This window comes from Dama dama, chromosome 8, assembly GCF_033118175.1.
Source record: "Dama dama isolate Ldn47 chromosome 8, ASM3311817v1, whole genome shotgun sequence".
NCBI classification, from domain to species: domain Eukaryota; kingdom Metazoa; phylum Chordata; class Mammalia; order Artiodactyla; family Cervidae; genus Dama; species Dama dama.
The window spans coordinates 39917517-39936922 of NC_083688.1; the positions used below are offsets into that span (position 1 = coordinate 39917517).

Here is a 19406-nt window from a genome sequence, read left to right on the forward strand (position 1 = left end):
TAAAATTCCAGTCTTTGAATCATGTTTATGTATAAAAAAAGCGTTAGGGGGTTTGGGCAGGGAGGAGACAGTACATAACTGAAAAGTTTAAATAGAAAGTTTTTTCTCCTCTCCATGATACATATGATGGTACACTTAAAGTGCTATAGGTCTCTGAGACACTATTCATTTTTCTTGAATCTTTTTTTCTCTTTGTTCTTCAGATTGGATGGATTCTGTTGATATATTATATCAAGTTCATTCTTTTGCCATCCCAAATCTTCTATTCAACCACTATAGTCAGCTTTTTATTACAGTTATACTTTCCAACTCCAGAATTTCTGTTTTTGTTTTTTTAATTTGTGTATCCTCACTGGGACTCTTCACTTGTTGATTCATGGTTTCATATTTCCCTTTAATCTTTTTTTTTAATAGTTATTTTTATTTATTTATTTGGCTGTGCCAGGTCTCAATTGTGGCATGCAGGATCTTTGGTTGCGGCATGTGACATCTAGTTCCCTGACCAGGGATTGAATCCAGGTCCCCTGCCTTGGGAGCTCAGAGTCTTAACCCACTGCACCACCATGGAAGTTCTTCCCTTTCATCTTGAAACATGATTTTCCTTCTTTCATTGAACATTTTAATATTCTTGCTTTTATTTTTAAGCAAGGCTTCTTAAGAGTTGCTTCTCTGTCTGTATAGCTTAGTAGCCAGATAATGATCATGCTCAAATTCTTTGAGCCAGTAAAGCTTCCATCCTCTGCCAGTGGATCTGTGTGTGGATTGTTGTTCCTGTTTAGTTGCTAAGTTGTGTCTGACTCTTTAGGGACCCCATAGACTGTAGCCTGCCAGGCTCCTCTGCCCATGGAATTTCTCAGGCAAGAATATGGGCAAGAGTGGTTTGCCATTTCCTTCTCCATGGGAGCTCTCTGACCCAGGAATTGAACCTGCATCTCCTGCACTGCAGGCAGATTCTTTTACCACTGAGCCGCGTGGGTTGCCCTTGTGTGTGGATAGAGAAGCATATTCAGAGTTCGGGCTGTTTTCAGGTCTGCCCAGCTTGTAGTTCACACTAGGTCTTTTAGGCCTCTGCGTTGTCCAGGAGAGTGTGAATAGCCTGGGCTGTCTCTGGTCTCAGCTGCACATTTGTGCAGTGTTCGCTGGGAATGCTTACCCTGACTGTGACTGCAGCCTCATGCTAGTAGGTCCTTGACTTTCCTCAGCTCAGTGACCTCCAAGATATCACTTCCACAGACAAGTTTTCCCATTTCTCCAAATCTAGTGAGTCTTTGTCTGCAAGAAAAAATCCCCAGTCTTCATAGCTTGCCCCATCCTACCAGAACTTCCAGTTCAAGGTGGTGAAAAGGGCAATAATAGTCCCAAGCCAGAACACCACTGGTTTCCACCATTCTTTCTGGAAGTTCAGCGGTTTCTCTAAACATAAAACCTTCACATGATGTTTTATGCTTTTGTTAGCTCTCCCAGAGAGTTGAGTTGGTTACTTTTGTCAGTTTTGTCTAGCTTTATTTTTGCTTTTGGAGGGAGGATTTGTCAAGATCCTTAATCAGCCATACCCAAAACTTTATTTATTTTGATAGTCATGTTTTCACAGTTTGGCTATTTACAGCCTTTCCAACTGGCTTCTGTTTTAGATAACAGTTTTAAAGCTTCGTTTTTGTGTTAAAGTCTGCTCAAATATGAGTGTGTGTGTGTGTGTGTATGTAAGGAAAGGAAAGTATATGTAAGTTTTTTGATTTTGGTAAACCAGGTAATAGAAACTTTGTCCATTTATTCTCAAAATCAACTAGTAAATATATGTGTTTTTCTTCTTAGAAAGACAGAGTCCATTGATGTAATGGATGCAGTTGGAAGTAATATTGTGGTCAGCACAAGAACTGGAGAGGTAATGAGGATTTTGCCACGGATGCATGAGGACATCAATGAAGAATGGATCTCTGATAAAACCAGGTATGTGCTATGTTTTTTCCTTTAATTTTTGCAGTTGATTTAAAGGAAATTTTATAATTTTCATTTTAAGGAACAGTCTTTCATATTTGCAAATTACTGTTTATAGACTTGAAATCTGGACTGTTAGGCTATATAGCGAATTGGACAAAACTGACATTAATAATAATCCTAGGTATACTGCTGGCTTCCATATTTACTGGTTTTCATATAGAGAAATATCTTTTTTTCTCCCAGAGAAATTGAAGTAAATTAAGATACTTAATCTATTTCAGTTTGTCTCTTTTTCTTTGGAGAATAGAAGCTAAATGTAAGTTTGAGTTTGCATAACAAAATTTTGATGAAATGTCTAGAGATACTCAGGTTTTATAAATGATTTGGCTTTCTCAGCTACCAAACGTATTGTAATTTTAAGTTTCTTTGGGTAGTTGAAAATAAATGGTAAGAACTCAAACATTTTAGGTGGCATTTTAGTTTCAGATAATGTTTGTAAAATATTAATTCATCTCCAAAGAAATCTGGAATTATTATTTGTATCCATGTATTTATTGTTCTATTTGACCTTTAACCAACACTGTATTTAAATAACATTTCTTTTAGATTTTAAATTTTAAAATTATAGTTGTCTTTTTAGAAAGATTCCACAAATGGTGTAATTTCTGTTGTCTAGATTTGCCTATGATGGGCTAAAACGTCAAAGACTTACCGAACCAATGGTCAGAAATGAAAAGGGACTTTTAACACATACCACCTGGGAGGATGCACTCTCTCGTGTAGCTGGAATGGTAAAAAATTAAAATATAGAATAACTGTATTTGTGGTTTCCAAGACACATCTTTTTTTTTTTTTTTTGGCTGTACCAGGTCTTAGTTCTGGCAACAGGATCTTCTGTCTTCGTTGCAGCATGTGGGCTCTTTAGTTGTGGCGTGTGGGATCTAGTTCCCTGACCAGGGATTGAACCCAGGCCCTCTGCATTGGGAGCACAGAGTCTTAGCCACTGGACCACCAGGGAAGTCCCATGGGGAACATCTTTCTAAGGAAGAGGGGTTATGTTTCTCTTCACTTCTTTCCTCTTACCAGGATTACCTTCCATTTAATAAGCATTTATTGAGAGCCATCTGATGTCATGCTAGATGTAGGGATATAAAGATCACTATCGCATGGTTCCTACTTCCACAATCATTTAGTAGGAAAAGATGCATAATCAAGCAATTATTGTGTGCTGCTTTGGGTAGTCATGCAGAAGATGATATATGAGAGCGCGCATTGGAGGGACGCCTACCAGGGCTACCATATTACCTAGGTAAGATGACAGATGACTTCTTTGTTTAGTTGCTAAGTTATACCTGACTCTTTGCAAATGCAACCCCATGGACTCTAGACCACGACCCCCCACCCCCGCCCCCACCCAGGCTCCTGTGTCTGCAGGATTTTCCAGGCAGTAATGCTGGAGTGGGTTGCCGTTTCCTTCTCCAGAGGGTCTTCCTGAACCAGGGTCATAACCTGAGTCTCCCACATTGGCAGGCAGACTCTTTACCACTGAACCACCTAGGAAGCTGCTGCTGCCGCCTGCCTGAGAGAAGTGAAGTACCTAACCTCAGCCAGCTCTTGGAAACCTGTACCGCGTCGGGAGGGGATGAGAGAAACTATGAAAGTTCACTGTCCCCTGGCACAGGCTCACTGAGAGACTAAAACCTAATCATAGGACTGGAAATACTTCCCCTGCCCACTCACCCTCACCACATGCTCACTAACCACCTGTCACCTCCGTTCCTTTCACCCAGAACATCACATCCATCTTTCAGCAATGACTTTCAGGGCATGCTAACAGGTAAAAGCACAGCTTGCAGAGGCTGAACAAGCATTAGACCCAGAGTCATCTGTGGCAAGAATATTGGATGTATCAGACCAGGTATTTTTTACACTATGACTAAAATGTTAAAGACCATATTGGAAAGAGGAGACCACATACGAAAATAGATGAACAATGTTAGCAGAGAGATGGAAATTCTAAGAAAAAACAAAAGACAAATGCTAGGGATCGAAAACACTACCAGAAATGAAGAATGCTTTTGATGGTCTCTTTAGTAGATGAGCCATGAACAAGCTTGCCAGAGCAAGATGCATAAAGGGCTTGAAGGAATGACAGATGCTTCAGAAGATTGTATTTAACTATGTAACTCCGAAGTCTTCATCTTCCTGACCTCATTTCGAGGCCTTTTGATCCTAATTTAAAACAAACAACTTGATAACAAGCCGATGTTGTTAACCTTGACCCCACATACACTTTCTGCTTCTCACTTTCAGAGTAATAATTGGTTTAAAAGCTTTTTTGTCAGAAGTTTGTTGCTTTTATTTTACTTGAAAATGACGTTATTGTTTTGTTTTCTGAGTGAGTCATTGTGGTCTTTTTCTGAACGAAGGTTTCTTGGTGATAGCCTTTTCATCCATTTCTAGTTGCAGACTTTTCAAGGCAATGATGTGGCAGCAATTGCAGGTGGCTTGGTGGATGCTGAAGCCCTCATAGCTCTCAAAGATTTACTTAACAGAGTGGATTCTGACACCCTGTGCACTGAAGAGGTCTTCCCCACCATAGGAGCTGGGTGAGAAATTTGAGGCTAGGATCTAGATGTTTTGTTTTCTTTCTTTCTTTTTTTCCTTCTGTTTATAGGTTGTGTTTAAACCAACACATCTGTGGCATCAGTGACTTTTAAGTGACAACTTGGATTCTCCAACATGCCTACTGGTTTATTTTCACATACAGACCAAAGTTGAACCAGGAGCTATTAGAAAATATAATTATTAATAAAGTATTTGAACTTTTGATGCAGTTTAAGAATACTTCAAAAATTTTTTGTCAGGCAGTGAGCCATGTATTTAATGACAGAGTATTTCATGGATTGTCAGTGTTTATTAATTTTAAAGTAAACTTGGATTTTATATTTTTTGTTTCTAGCACAGATCTACGTTCCAATTATCTTCTTAATACTACAATCGCTGGTGTGGAGGAGGCAGATGTTGTCCTTCTAGTTGGTACAAATCCTCGTTTTGAGGCACCGCTATTTAATGCTAGAATTCGAAAGAGGTTAGTAATAATATTCTGGGTTTTAAAAACATTTACATGATAATTTATGTTTGAAGAATGACTGTCTTAGCTGATTGCTAATAGTAGGAGTGAGATTCCAAAAGATAATTGAAGGGCAGTTTCTAACAGCTCCATTCTCCACTTCTTCCCTGCTGATCATTTTTTTATCTTCTTAGTTTGAAATAAGGAACTTGAAAAGTTTTTTGTATACCTATGTTTGTGTAGTGTTCACCCAGATTAATCAATGCTAACGTTTATATTTTTTTCTTTTCTCTCCATCTATATATTTGTGTGAACATAATCATTTGAAAGTAGGTTGTATACATGATCCCCTTTTAATCCCAGACTAAACACGTCTGTGTGGGTTTCCTAAGGACAAGCGTATTCTCCATTTAAGAATTTGATTCTTTATTTAATCAAGAACTTAGTATTGATACAGTCTTATTATTTATTTGTGCTCAAATTTCACTGAATTGTTTCCATAGTTTCTTTTATAATAACTTTTTTCTGCCTAGGACCCAGTCTGGAGTTACATGTTGCAGTCAGTGTCATGACTCTTCAGTCTCCTTTTTTGACTTTTTTTTTTTTAAGACTACAGGCCAGTTATTTTGTAGAATGCCTCTCTATCTTTTTATATCTTAGAGACTTGTAATAGCTCAGCCATATAGTTGATTGTCTAAACTGGGACAATGTTGAGAGTAGAAAGGGGAGTTATTATTCCAGGGTGACAGGTAAAAACCCCTACTGTCTCTGACAAACCAGAATATATGGTCACCACATTTATTACTATTTTTGGAGGAGCTGGATCCATACTTCCTTGTCAGTAGACAATAAATATGAATGATGTAGTTTGTTTTTTATGAACTTTTATTTAAATGATTTCAACAGATAATTAGAACTCTGCTGTGTAGATATGGCAAAATAAAAATATCACTTATTCTAAAATAAAGTCTTTGTTTATAGCTAGCTTAGAGTTAGCATTCTAACACAGCAAGTTAATTCATTGACTTTCCTTGATGTGTGCAGACTTAGCTTATTTTGTTATACTTTGCTTTATTATACTTTGCAGATATAGTCTGTATTTTTGCAAATTTAAAGTTTATGGCAGCTGTTGGTCGAGTAAGTCTTTCAGTGCTATTTTCCAACAGCATTTTCTCTCTTTGTGTCTCTGTGTCATATTTTGATAACTCTCACAATATTTCAAACTTTTTTATTTTTACTACATTTTATTATGGTGATCTTTGATCAGTGAGCTTTGCTGTTACTCTTTGTTTTGGGGCACCATATACCGTATCCATATAACATGTTGAATTTAATCAGTAGATGTTGGTGTGTTTTGATCACTCTGCCAACTGGCCAGTCCTCCATATCTCTCCCTCTCCTTGGGTCTCCTTATTCCCTGAGACACAACAGTGTGTAAAGTAGGTCAATTAATAACCTACAGTGGCTTGTAAGTGTTCAAGTGAAAGGAAGTCACTTTAAATCAAAAGCTAGAAATGATTAAACTTATTGAAGGAGGTATACTGAAAGCAGAGATAGACCAAAAAACAGACCTCTTGTGCCAAACAATCCTGTCGTGAATGCAGAGGAAATTTATTAAAGTGCTACTCTAAAGTGCGCAGTGAATGATAAGAAAGCAAAACAACCTTATTACTAATGTGGATAAAGTTTGAGTGGTCTGGATTGACGATCAGACCAGCCATGACATTCCCTCAAAGCCTAATCCAGAGCAAGGCCCTAACTGTTCGTTTCTAAAGGTGAAGAAGCTACAGAAGTTAAAACTAGCAGAGGTTGGTTCATGAGATTTAGGGCAGGAAGCTGTCTCCATAACATAAAGATATAAGGTGAAGCAGCAAGTGCTAAATGTAGAAACTGCAGTGAGTTACCCAGAGGTCTAGCTAAGATAATGAAGGTGGCTGCACTGAACAAGATTTTCAGTGTAGACAAAACTGCCTTTTATTGGAAAAATGTGCCATCTAGAAGTTTTATAGCTAGAGAGGAGAAATCAGTGCCTGGCTTCAGAGCTTCAAAGGATAGGCTATGTTAGGGGTTAATAATGCTCCTGGTTACTTTAAGTTGAAGCCAGTGCTCAACTTACCATTCTGAAAATCCAAGGGCTCTTGAGAATTTTGCTAAACCTGTTTTGCTTGTGCTTGATAAATGGAACAACAAAGCCTCGTTGACAGCGCATCTGTTTGCATTATGGTTTACTGACTGTTTTAAGCCCATTGTTGAGACCTACTGCTCAGGAAAAAAAGATTCAAGATACTACTAATTGATAATTGTACCTGATCACCCAAAAACTCTGATGAAGATATACAATGAGATTACTCTTGTTTTGTGCCTGCTAACACAGCATCCATTCTGCAGCTCGTGGATTAAGGAGTAATTCAATTTTCAAGTCTTATTATTTAAGAAATACTTATTCAGAAGGCTGTAGCTGCCATATATAGGATTCTGCTGATGGATTTGGGCAAAGTAAATTGAAAACGTTCTGGAAAGGGTTCACTATGCAGGATGCCATTAAGAATATTGAGTCTTGGGAAGAGGTCAAGATATCAGTGTTAAAAAGGAGTTTGGAAGAAGTTGATTCCAACCCTTCTGGATGACTTTTGAGAGGCTACAGTTGAAGTAACTGCAAATGTTGTGGAAATAGAGAGCTAGAGTTATTATAAGTAAAGTCTGAAGATGTGACTAAATTGCTGTGATCTCATGATAAAACTTTAATGGATGAGGAGTTGCTTCTTAAGGATAAGCAAAAAGAAAGTTGTTTCTTGATGTAGGATCTACTCCTGGTGAAGATTCTATAAAGAAATTGTAGAAATAACAACAGTGGATTTAGAACGTGACATACACTTAAGTTGATAGAGCAGCAGCTGGATTTGAGAGGATTGACTCCCAATTTTTAAAGAATTTCTACTGTGGATAAAATACCATCAAACAGCACTGCTTGCTACAGAAAAATTGCTTATGAAAGGAAGAGTTAATTGATATAGTAAACTTCACTGTTGTCTTATTTAAGAAATTGCCACAGCCACCCTAGTCTTAAGTAAACCACCACCCTGATTATTCAGCAGCCTTCAACATTGAGGCAAGCGTCTCGACCAGTAAAAAGATTTCCACTCGCTAAACATTCATATGATGGTTAGCATTTATTAGCAATAAAGTATTTTTTAATTAAGGTGTATATATTGTTTTCTTGACATAATACTTTTATATACTTAATAAGCTACAGTGTAGTATATATAGACAGTATAGACATAACTTGTATATGCCCTGGGAAAGCAAAAGCTTGTGTGACTTGCCTTATTGAGATATTTGCTTTATTGTTGTGGTCTGTGACCAAACACAGGTATACCTGTATTTTTACAACACTTTATTTTGAAAAGTACACAGTAATATCTGTTAAAAGTTAAATGTTTGGGGAAACTTTAATACTTTTTAATATTTTTTAATTTAAATAGATGTAGCACTTAGCGTTGATGAGACCAATAACTATACCGACTTAGTGATTTAGCGCTAAAAACCTTGTTGTTTTTGTTTCAGCTGGCTTCATAATGACTTAAAAGTGGCCCTTATAGGCAGCCCAGTGGATCTCACTTACAGATATGACCATCTGGGAGATTCTCCCAAAATTCTTCAAGATATTGCTTCGGGTAGCCATCCATTCAGCCAGGTGCTCTTAAGTTACATGTATAAGATTTTAAGTTATATGTATATGATTTTTAAGGTTTTTTTAAATTTATTATTTTTGTGATAACTATGAGATTGCTGTTAAAATATATGTATAGCAATATGGAAAAGAATATATAAGAAAGAAGACATAATCAAAAATCCCACTACAAACAAGTGTTGATGAAACTCCTATGGTCATCTCTCTGTTTATATATAGAGAGATGGATGGACAGGTAAGCGAAAACATGAAATCACACTCCACGTGTTTATTTCAGTTCAGTTTAGTTGCTCAGTCGTGTTCGACTCCGCGACCCCATGGACTGCAGCATGCAGGCTATAAGTTAAATAAACAGGGTGACGAGATACAGCCTTAACGTCCTCCTTTCCCAATTTGGAACCAGTCTGTTGTTCCATGTCTAGTTCTAACTGTTGCTTCCTGACCTGCGTACAGATTTCTCAGGAGGTAGGTCAGGTGGTGTGATATTCCCGTCTCTAAGAATTTTCCAGTTTGTCATGATCCACACAGTCAAAGGTTTTGGCATAGTCAGTAATGCAGAAGTAGATGTTTTCCTGGAACTCTCTTGCTTTTTTGAAGATCCAGTGGATGTTGGCAATTTGATCCATGGTTCTCTGCCTTTTCTAAATCCAGCTTGAACATCTGGAAGTTCACGGTTCACATACTGTTGAAGCCTGGCCTGGAGAATTTAAGCATTACTTTTCTAGCGTGTGAGATGAGTGCAGTTGTGCAGTAGTTTGAATGTTCTTTGGCATTGCATTTTTTGGGGATTGGAATGAAAACTGACCTTTTCCAGTCCTGTGGACACTGCTGAGTTTTCCAAATTTACTGGCATATTATATGCAGCACTTTCACAGCATCATCTTTTAGGATTTGAAATAGCTCAGCTGGAATTCCATCACCTCCACTAGCTTTTTTTGTAGTGATGCTTCCTAAAGCCTACTTGACTTCACACCCCAGTGTGTCTGGCTCTAGGTGAGTGATCACACCATTGTGGTTATTTGGGCCACTAAGATCTTTTTAGTATAGTTCTATGTGTTCTTGCCACCTCTTATAAATACCTTCTGCTTCTGTTAGGTTCATACCATTTCTGTCCTTTATTGTGCCCATCTTTGCATGAAATGTTCCCTTGGTATCTATAATTTTCTTAAAGAGGTCTCTAGTCTTTCCCATTCTATTGTTTTCCTCTATTTCTTTGCATTGATCACTTAGGAAGACTTTCTTATCTCTCATTGCTATTCTCTGGGACTCTGCTTTTTTTTTTTTTTTTTAACCAGAGTTTAATTTTACTTGAAGTTATCAGAAAAGAAAATGATGTGAAACTGAAAGAATTCAATCTTAAACTTCAGTGAAGTCTTTCTTTACAGCAAGCGTTATTATTACTTAAATTTCACTGGTCTTTTTACATGACCTTTTTCATTACTAAATTCCTTATTTAATTTTTTTTATTTGCCACCTGAAGTATAGAGCTTTTAGGCTTCTTGTTTCTTTTTTTTTCCAAGAGATGTATGTGCACCATTTCTTGAGTTCTTTCTTGCTTGAAAATGTTTATTTTATTCCTGACGAGAGCCTTGGCAGAATGTAAAGATCTTGGGCTCCATTTCTGTTTTTCCCTCTGAACTTTATAGATATGCGCCCTGCCCCCCCTTAAATTAGTGTATTTATTTGGCCGTGCTGGGTCTTAGTTGCAGCATGCATGATCTTTTAGTGTGGCATTCGAACTCTTAGTTGTGGCATGTGGTATCTAGTTCCCCAACCAGGGATTGAGCCCTGGCCCCCTGCATTGGGACAACAGAGTCTTAGCCCCTGGACCCCCAGGGAAGTCTAGACACTGCCTTTTATTATTGCGGAGAAGCCTGATTTGAGGTATTATTCTTTTTCAACCCCGTCCTATTGTTGTTGTCTAGATACATTTTTGTTGATATTTCATACTGCTTTTTTATCTTTGAAATTTAGTGACTTCACTAGAATATATCTTAATGATGGTGCTTCCCTACCCTTTTTTTTTTTTAAATGGGATATGCTGCCTCCTTCAGTTTGAATATTCAAGATTCTCTTTATTTTAGGAGTTGTATGTGTGCTTGTGTGTGGTGTGCGGGCTAGTGATTGTTTAAAAAAATATAAAAAAGGTTCCTGTTTCTCACATAGCAGTGATTCTGAAGGTAGGCAGTTTGCCATCTTGTGCCGCTGTCCAGGGATCTAATCAGGGCAGGAGCCTGCCTTCCTGCTTTGCTGTCCTCAGTGTACTAGTTTACTCACATGTGTTTGTGTGTGAGCCTCTCCTCGTGATTTCAGGATGGTTGCTTCACTTACACCTCCAGGTGTCGGCAACAAGAAAGTCAAGTGTGAGAAGACCAAGCAGCCAAACCCAGCTCCTTTGTTGTCGGTTTTGAATAACATCTTTATTATTACTATCATCAAAAATATTTTTTAAAAAATTTTATTGAGGAGAAGCCCTCTCTTCTCTATAGTTCCCTTCCCCATTCCCCAGAAGGTGATGAGTGTTCTTCAGGAAAATTTCCTTTTATAATAGATTTAGATGTATTTTCCAGTAATTACTTCTGTTCTGTTTGTTAAGAACTCTTACAGATACTGAATCCCTTTTTCTATCTTTTCTGTCACTTTTTTCTTTATTCCTCTGTTCTTTTCCAGTTTGTTTTATCTAATTTCCTATATACTTCTTGCTCCTGTATTTACAGTCATGTTTAATTTTGTTTTTTGATGTTTCTGGAATGATGTTCATCTCTGCTTTGTTTCTCTTTTAGTTCTTGAATTTTCTGATGAAAATCCTCTATGATATTGTCTACTGTATAACTTCTCTGAGCTCTTTTTTAAAATATTTCATTTTCTTTGAGGCTGTTGAAAACTGTTTCTCATTTTTTAAGGCTATTGAAAACTCTTCACATTTCCTTGGGAAACTCCTCTTAAGATGAATATCTTCTTCTTTGTGGTATCTAGAAGTGATTTTCATGCTGATTCATTGATTGGGACTGGCTCTTTATCAAAGAATGGATGGGCAGGAGAGTGAACTGTAACAGTCTACAGCTTTACTTCTGATTTTTCTGTCCTCTACCATATCTGTAGTTTCTTTTGCACTTGGGATGCATTCCTTCTCAGTTTCTGATATTCAGGTAGTTACTGTGGTTTAAAGCAACGCCCTTAAAGTCTTCTGCATTGTGATCTGTGTCTGTTGCTTTCCCTACCTTTTCCTCCCTGTCTGGAACATAGAAACTAGATGGAAGAAGGTAGACATGGTACTTCAGCTTAATTTCTCATGTTAAACATTGTATCATCTCAACCTCTGTGCACATTTTCTCCAGTTTTTTCTGGGACTTGTCCATAGTCATTCTGACTAAAGGATGTTTGGCTCAGGCTTTTATTCCCAGTGCTTCGTTATTGAAACTGTTTTATCTAATACTCATTTAGCTTTTTCACACTAGCATTGGCAAGAGGTTTTTGAGTAAATCCCGTTTGTATGTATATCCATATGTTGACTAGCAAATCAGGATGTTCATCTTAGAACTAAAGCTTGGGACAGCGTATTGTAGATACAAATTTGGTTAGATTTAGTTACTTCTAATTTTTTTTTTTAATTCAAAGTTCTTTTTAAAAATAGGTCCTACAGGAAGCTAAAAAACCAATGGTGGTTTTAGGCAGTTCTGCACTCCAGAGAAATGATGGTGCAGCCATTCTTGCAGCTGTTTCCAACATTGCTCAAAAGATTCGGACAAGTAGTGGTGTTACTGGGGATTGGAAAGTTATGAATATCCTTCATAGGTAAGTTGAATAGTTGTTTTGTAATCTGTAATTGTGTGTATATGTGTTCCTGTACACTGTCACATTTATTTTTAAAACAAGTTAATATTTAGTGACATTATCTCAGTAGCAGATGTGAAATAGCAACTTTTATTTTGTGTGGGAAGAACCCAAGATAATAAATAATATTTAAAATATCTAAATTGTAGTAAGTGCCAGAAAAAATCTTGAAAATTTGTATCATGTTAATATGCTGTGGTTCAAAAATTGAAATAAGAATTTCCTCCTGTGATTATAAATTCTTTATAAATATAAAGGAGAATTGTTCTGAAAGAGAACTATTGCAGTGAACAGGATAAACATTTTTGAGGCTTTTAATGCATATTGCCAACTTATTTTAGAAAGATTGTACCAATTTTGCCATTAGTGAATGAATTTCTCATTTCACACAATTCTTTCTACCTTAAGTGTTACTTTTCAAATCTTAAATTTGTTTAAAGATTGAGGGTAGACACTCAGTGGGCTTCCCCAGTTGCTCAGTGGTAAAAAATCCGCCTGCAATGCAGGAGACTCAAACAGGAGGTGCAGGTTTGATCCCTGGGTTGGGAAGACCCCCCCCCCCCAGAAAAAGGAAATGGCAATCCACTACAGTATTCTTGCCTGGAGAATCTATGGGGTCACAAAGAGTTGCACATGAGTGGGCAACTAAACAACAATAAAATAAACACTCCATGATAAGCAAATTTTTTTATTTTAAAAGTGTTCAAATGCATTCTTAAACATTCATTTCAGTGTTATATTTGGCATATATGTCAAATATAGATTAATTGGCATCGTATGTCATCATGTAAACATTTTTTTAAAACTTCATATTTTTTAAATAGTTTATTTGCATTGATCACCTTGGATCCTTTCTAGTGACAATTTTTAGAATAGAAAAGAGACTAGTTGTTTTCTTATTTTTAATTCACTTTTGAACATATGTCTTTATTAATATTTTTTGTTTTTGTCCGAAAAACAATATCATAATAACTTTTTAAGAAAAATTTCTGCGTGTCTAACAATGTCTTTATGGTTCCTTTTCACTGAGGAACACTTGGCTAAATACATAAATCACAGATTTTTTTTTCCTTTAATACTCAGTATTTTTTTCACCCTTTAACATTTTAGAGAGGATCTCATCTAATCTGTTTTTTTGTGTGGTTTTTGCCTCTGATAACCTGATTTTGTGTATGTATGTGTTCTTGTCTGCCTGCCCACCCTTTGGATTCCTAGAGGGACTTCCCTGGCAGTCAAGTGGTCAAGACTCCTTGCTTCCAGTGTAGGGGACATAGGTTCAATCCTTTGTCAGGAAACTAAGATCCCATATGCTCCACAGTACAGCCTGGCCAGAAAAAAAAAATTTACGCTGGATATAACTAAATGACATTTGTTTGACATCTCCTTTGCCTGGGAATATCATAGAATTCTTCATTTTCAAATTGAAAATTTTTGTTTTTTCATGTAAGTTCAGAAAAAGCCAGCTTGTCTACCTTTACATTGTTGTTTGCTCTCATGCGGAAGCTTCTATTTATTATGCACTGGTTGGCCCTTCAGACTTTTGTCTCTTCTTTCTCATAGTTTTTCTCACTTTTTTCCTGTGTTTAGGGAGAATTTCTTATTTATCTTCTGTCATTTGTGAGCTTTGATTATGGAGAGCACTAATGCTATTATAATTTTTAATTGATTAGACTTGTTTTTTTAATTTCATTCTTACATAAGATTTCATTTTCATAAGAACAGGTTGTTTCAATGCAGTTTGTTAAGACATACCTTCTAATTCTTGTTGAGAACATGAAGAGTATTTATAAACCTTTTTAAAATTTCTTACGGTAAGTTTATTTCATAGTAAAGCATATTTTCTCATTCTTGAAGAATCTTTTAATCTGTAGTTTATCATTCTCAGAGGCAAACTTGTGTTACCTGCTTTGTTTTCCAAAATGAAGCAGGCTCTGTCATGAGTTAGTCTGAGTCTGGTCAGATCTTTGCGAGACATCAAGGCTCAGAATGAGAGATGTTAAAAAAAAAAAAGTACTGTGTAGGTGGAGAGGCAGGAGGCGCTAAGTTTTGAAATTGAATTTAGGCAGTCTGAGTTTTCTCACTTTGTTCATTTTTAAGATAGACTTGGTTTTTCAGGATCCTTTGCATTCCATGTGACTTTTAGGATCAGCTTATCAGTTTCTGCAGCTGTGAGTTTTGATAGGGATTGCATTAAATCTATATAGATCAGTTTGGGGAGTAATGCCATCTTCACAACATTAAGTCTTCCAATCCATGAACATAGGATGTCTTTCCATTTTTTATGGTCTTTAATTTCCTTTGGAGTTGTTTTGTAATTTTCATCATATAAATCTTACACTTCTTTTGTTAAATATTCTCAGAGTATTTTTATTCTTTTGATGTTCTATTAGAGAGTTTTACAGAGCAAGCAGCATCTAGTGGGAGTTTGTTTGATCTGCCCTCCTCCCTTAACAAATAGGTGAAGATCAGCTAGCCTTATTCATAGTAGGTTCTCAAAATGGCTACTATTTCTGTAAAGAAAATTGATAATACCTAACTAGAACAAAAACTGCCAAATGTTCGAAGTATAGTTACTTGAAACTTCTTTAAAAGATTTTTATCTGCTTGTGTAACAATAATATATATTCATTGAAAAAATTCCCTAAGGACATACACCAGTGTGCTAATTATAGTTTTCTCTGAATTACAGTTTTATGAGTGGTATTTAAATTTTTCCTTTTAGGTTTTCAAAGTTTCCTAATTTTTCTCTAATAATTGTCTTTGACTCATCAAGTCTTACTGTATTGAATAAAAATCAACTTAAGACAATTGCGGTTGGCATAGTTTCCCAATTACTCCATTAAGTATCATGTCATGAAGAAACAGTGTCCTCAGCATCTTATTTCTTTGTTTGGCATTCTTAAAACAGTAAAAGACTGCTTTTTCCGATTTTGACATTTATTTCACATGGGTAAAAAAGATGAGGGAAGATGTTTGACAGCATCGAACAGAAAAAAGAGACTTGGTATTATTCAAGAATCACATTTAATTTTTTATAATGAAAACAGCAAGTATGCTAAAATCCCATAATTGTTTTACAGGATTGCAAGCCAAGTAGCTGCTTTGGACCTTGGCTATAAGCCTGGGGTAGAAGCAATTCGGAAGAATCCTCCCAAAATGCTGTTTCTCCTGGGAGCAGATGGAGGTTGTATCACTCGACAGGATTTGCCAAAGGATTGTTTCATTGTTTATCAAGGTTAGTAGCATCTGTGACATTAGAAACAGAAGAGAATGGTACATTTTGTATATTAGAAACTGCACGGCAGTATATTTAGTGTAATGAGTCTTTTCCATTTGAGAATTTCCCTGTACACTCACCAGTTTCAAAACAATATGTATTTTTATAGATTTTATATTTTTTAAAATAGGCTTTATTAGTTACATAGTTGCTATTGCTATTAAGAATTATCCCCTTACATTATTTAATAACAAAGAATTGGAAGAAACCTAATGCCCCCAGTAAGAGTAATTTAAATTATTAAATATTATATAGCATTAAATTCATTTTTAAAAGAATATTTAGTGTGATTATATATTCAAGGGCTAGCACTTTTATATAAACAGTGTAAAAATTAAAAAGTCATGAGTCCTTTGTTACATTTTTGCACTTCGTGCATGCATGCTCCGTCATGTCTAACTCTTCTGCAACCCCATGGACTGTATGCAGACCGCCAGGCTCCTCTGTCCATGGGGATTCTCCAGACAGGAGTACTGTGGTGGGCTGCCATGCCCTTCTCCAGGGGATCTTCGCAACCCAGGGATCGAACCCAGGTCTCCTGCATTGCAGGAGGATTCTTTACCGCCTAAACCACCAAAGAAGCCCAAGAATACTGGAGTGGTTAGTTTATCCCTTCTGCAGGGGATCTTTCCAACCCAGGAATCGAACTGGGGTGTCCTGCATTGCAGGTGGATTCTTTACCAGCTGAGCTACCAGGGAAACCTTGTTTTATACAGAAACGACATTAATTTATAATAGGCTTTTTATTGCCATGCTGCATAAAAAGCATTATGTAAATTTTTTTTTGATAAACCAAAATGCATAAACTAAAATCCTGTCCTAGTTCTATCCGGGGATAATCATTGATGATGTTTTAGATATGTATGCTTCATACATATTTCTATACATATACGAAAGTACATAAATGAGATCAAAGTTTATATATTGTTCTATAGTTTTCTTTCACTTAACCAAAGTTTCTTTTTTCTTCTAACACTTTAGTTAATGAGTGATAGTCTTTTTTTTTTTTCATTTATTTTTATTAGTTGGAGGCTAATTACTTTACAATATTGTAGTGGTTTTTGTCATACATTGACATGAATCAGCCATGGATTTACATGTATTCCCCATCCCGCTCCCCCCTCCCTGAGTGATAGTCTTTAGCATACTGTTTTCTGTAATCTTCTCTTCATGCTCTTTTTAGTATTATTCCTGTCATGCCCCTGTCGCATACTTCTTGTTCGTGCACCATTTCAGTTTACTTTACCAAATCTCACTAGCAGACATCTGAGCATTTCCACTTCGTAACCATCAAGTGAGATAATATACCTAGTTGCCCATTAGTTATATATGTGTGGTATTATGTATTTGTGTATTTGCAAAAATTGATCTGGTAAGATACACACCAGAGGCTTTAACAGGACCTTTTTTTGGAGAAGGGAGTTTAACTGTGGACCCAGTGGGCTTTAATTTTTATTCCATATACTCAATACTGCATCGTTTTAATTTTTTAACAGTAAATTTTTAAACACGTCGTAAAATGGAATTTTAACACTTATAAAAATGAAATTTTAAAAGGATATCTACTGTGTTCATGTTTAGTACATAATCAGTTTTGTGCTAAAAAGTGGTTTGCCATTTTCCATCTTTTTCACAGGACATCATGGCGACGTGGGAGCTCCTATAGCTGATGTTATTCTCCCTGGTGCTGCTTACACAGAGAAGTCTGCTACTTATGTTAATACCGAGGGCCGAGCTCAGCAGACAAAAGTAGCAGTGACGCCTCCCGGCTTGGCAAGAGAAGACTGGAAGATTATAAGAGCCCTTTCTGAGGTATTTGTCCTTAGTGATGCTGCTAGTAGAATGTTTGATATGTTACTTTGTCAGAATGATTTCCATAGTCAAGGGGGATGCAAGTCTGAAATGCAGAGATGATTTAAACAATCTGTAGGAGAAACATGAGAAACCCCAAACAGGGGTTTGGGAATTCCCTGGTGGTCCAGTGGTTAGGACTCTGCGCATTCACTGCCGAAGGCACTGGTTTAATCCCTAGTCAGAGAACTGAGATCCCACAGGCTATGTGACTTGGCCAAAAAAAAAAAAGAAAATGGGAATTTGAAATTGGTGTTTTTTATTTTTGACCTGTCTTTTGCCTTAAAAGACTCAACTCTTATTATAAAAAGAAGCATCATGAGATTTAAAGTAATAATATACACTTGTCTATAAACCTTGTATATGAGCAATAACAGGTTAGCTGAAATATTCAGATTTAGCAAAGCATTTATTTCATAATCATTCTGATTTCTAAAAATAAACTACTAATGTGTTGACAGCTACTTATGAATTAGACGAATATTCTAATATTCCCCACTTAACCACTTGCTTAATATACATGCAAATGGACACCAGTATATTTTTCATACTAGTACTGCCTTATTTTACCATAGTTGCGGTGATGTATTACTTGAAATTCATAAGTATAAATGCTTTGGAACCTGTTACGTTATAGATCGCAGGTATGACTCTTCCATATGATACTCTGGATCAAGTGAGAAACAGATTGGAAGAAGTCTCTCCTAATCTTGTTCGATATGATGATGTTGAAGGAGCTAATTATTTCCAGCAAGCAAGTGAGCTTTCCAAGGTAAAAACTTGTCTATTTGCAGTTTTCATAATAATGTATCCTCTGGTGTAGCAGTACTAGTTTTCAATACTATTACTGATCTCTTATTCCTTTTTGCAGCTAGTGAACCAACAGCTTCTTGCTGATCCACTTGTTCCACCTCAGCTAACAATAAAAGACTTCTACATGACAGGTATGCAGTTGTTAGCATGACTGCCATAAGGGGAAGGTGGGAAGGAATATAATCACCTAATTTAGTGTTACGATTCTCACCTGCTAGTGGTAGTATTTGGTGTGTCTAATCTCACAAGATTTTTCAAATATCGAACTAATATAACTATATATTCTGATTTTACTCGAATTTCTTTTCTTTCTGAAATGTAAGTAGAATTTGAAAATCCAGTAAGAATTAGCAGGTTTTAAATATTAACTTTTACTATTATATGTAGAATTACTATACAGCAATATGGGGATAATTTTCTGAGTGACAAAACACTGAAGGTTTTTCTGAGAATTACAGTAAAAGAATGAAAACACTAAAATGTGAAACGTGCTAAATGGTGCTTCTGATATAAATTGTTAAGAATATTCTTAAGGAATGCAGACTAACCTACAGATTTTATAACACATGATAGAACACCTAGGTTATGAGGTAGTTGATAGACATTTTAAAACAATTTTCTGTCTAAAAGCAGATAGATATTTTTTTAAGTTTTTGGTACAGTTTGTATCTAAGATTGTTTTTAATAGGATTTTTAGTTATATTGTAAAAGTTATGTTCATTGTAAAATACTTACCTAAGGCCACCATAGCAAGGGAAAAACACTACTATCCCAGAAATAACTATATTTATGTTTAACATGTTGGCCAGTCAGTCAGGGATATACACATATATTTATTTAAATATAAATGAGATTATTCATTTACCCTGGGAGGGAGGGTTTGTATGGCTTTATCAAAATATAATTCACATACCATAAAATTCAACCAT

General features: G+C 36.2%; 1 protein-coding gene and 1 non-coding gene across 3 annotated transcripts in view; one reads left to right on the top strand and one right to left on the bottom strand.

The window, feature by feature from the left end:
* Window positions 1-19406, top strand: part of NDUFS1 (NADH:ubiquinone oxidoreductase core subunit S1) — a 31002-nt gene that overhangs the window by 8708 nt on the left and 2888 nt on the right. For both annotated transcript variants that reach the window (XM_061148927.1, XM_061148928.1), the window contains exons 9-18: window positions 1813-1947; window positions 2615-2729; window positions 4402-4547; window positions 4901-5029; window positions 8576-8705; window positions 12337-12497; window positions 15617-15771; window positions 17450-17625; window positions 18302-18436; window positions 18536-18608. In XM_061148927.1, coding sequence (XP_061004910.1) covers window positions 1813-1947; window positions 2615-2729; window positions 4402-4547; window positions 4901-5029; window positions 8576-8705; window positions 12337-12497; window positions 15617-15771; window positions 17450-17625; window positions 18302-18436; window positions 18536-18608 — 1355 coding nt within the window. The remainder of the gene's footprint in view (window positions 1-1812; window positions 1948-2614; window positions 2730-4401; window positions 4548-4900; window positions 5030-8575; window positions 8706-12336; window positions 12498-15616; window positions 15772-17449; window positions 17626-18301; window positions 18437-18535; window positions 18609-19406) is intronic.
* On the bottom strand, window positions 2884-2956 carry TRNAG-CCC (transfer RNA glycine (anticodon CCC)). Its single transcript has one exon. It is a non-coding gene; the product is annotated as a tRNA-Gly (tRNA).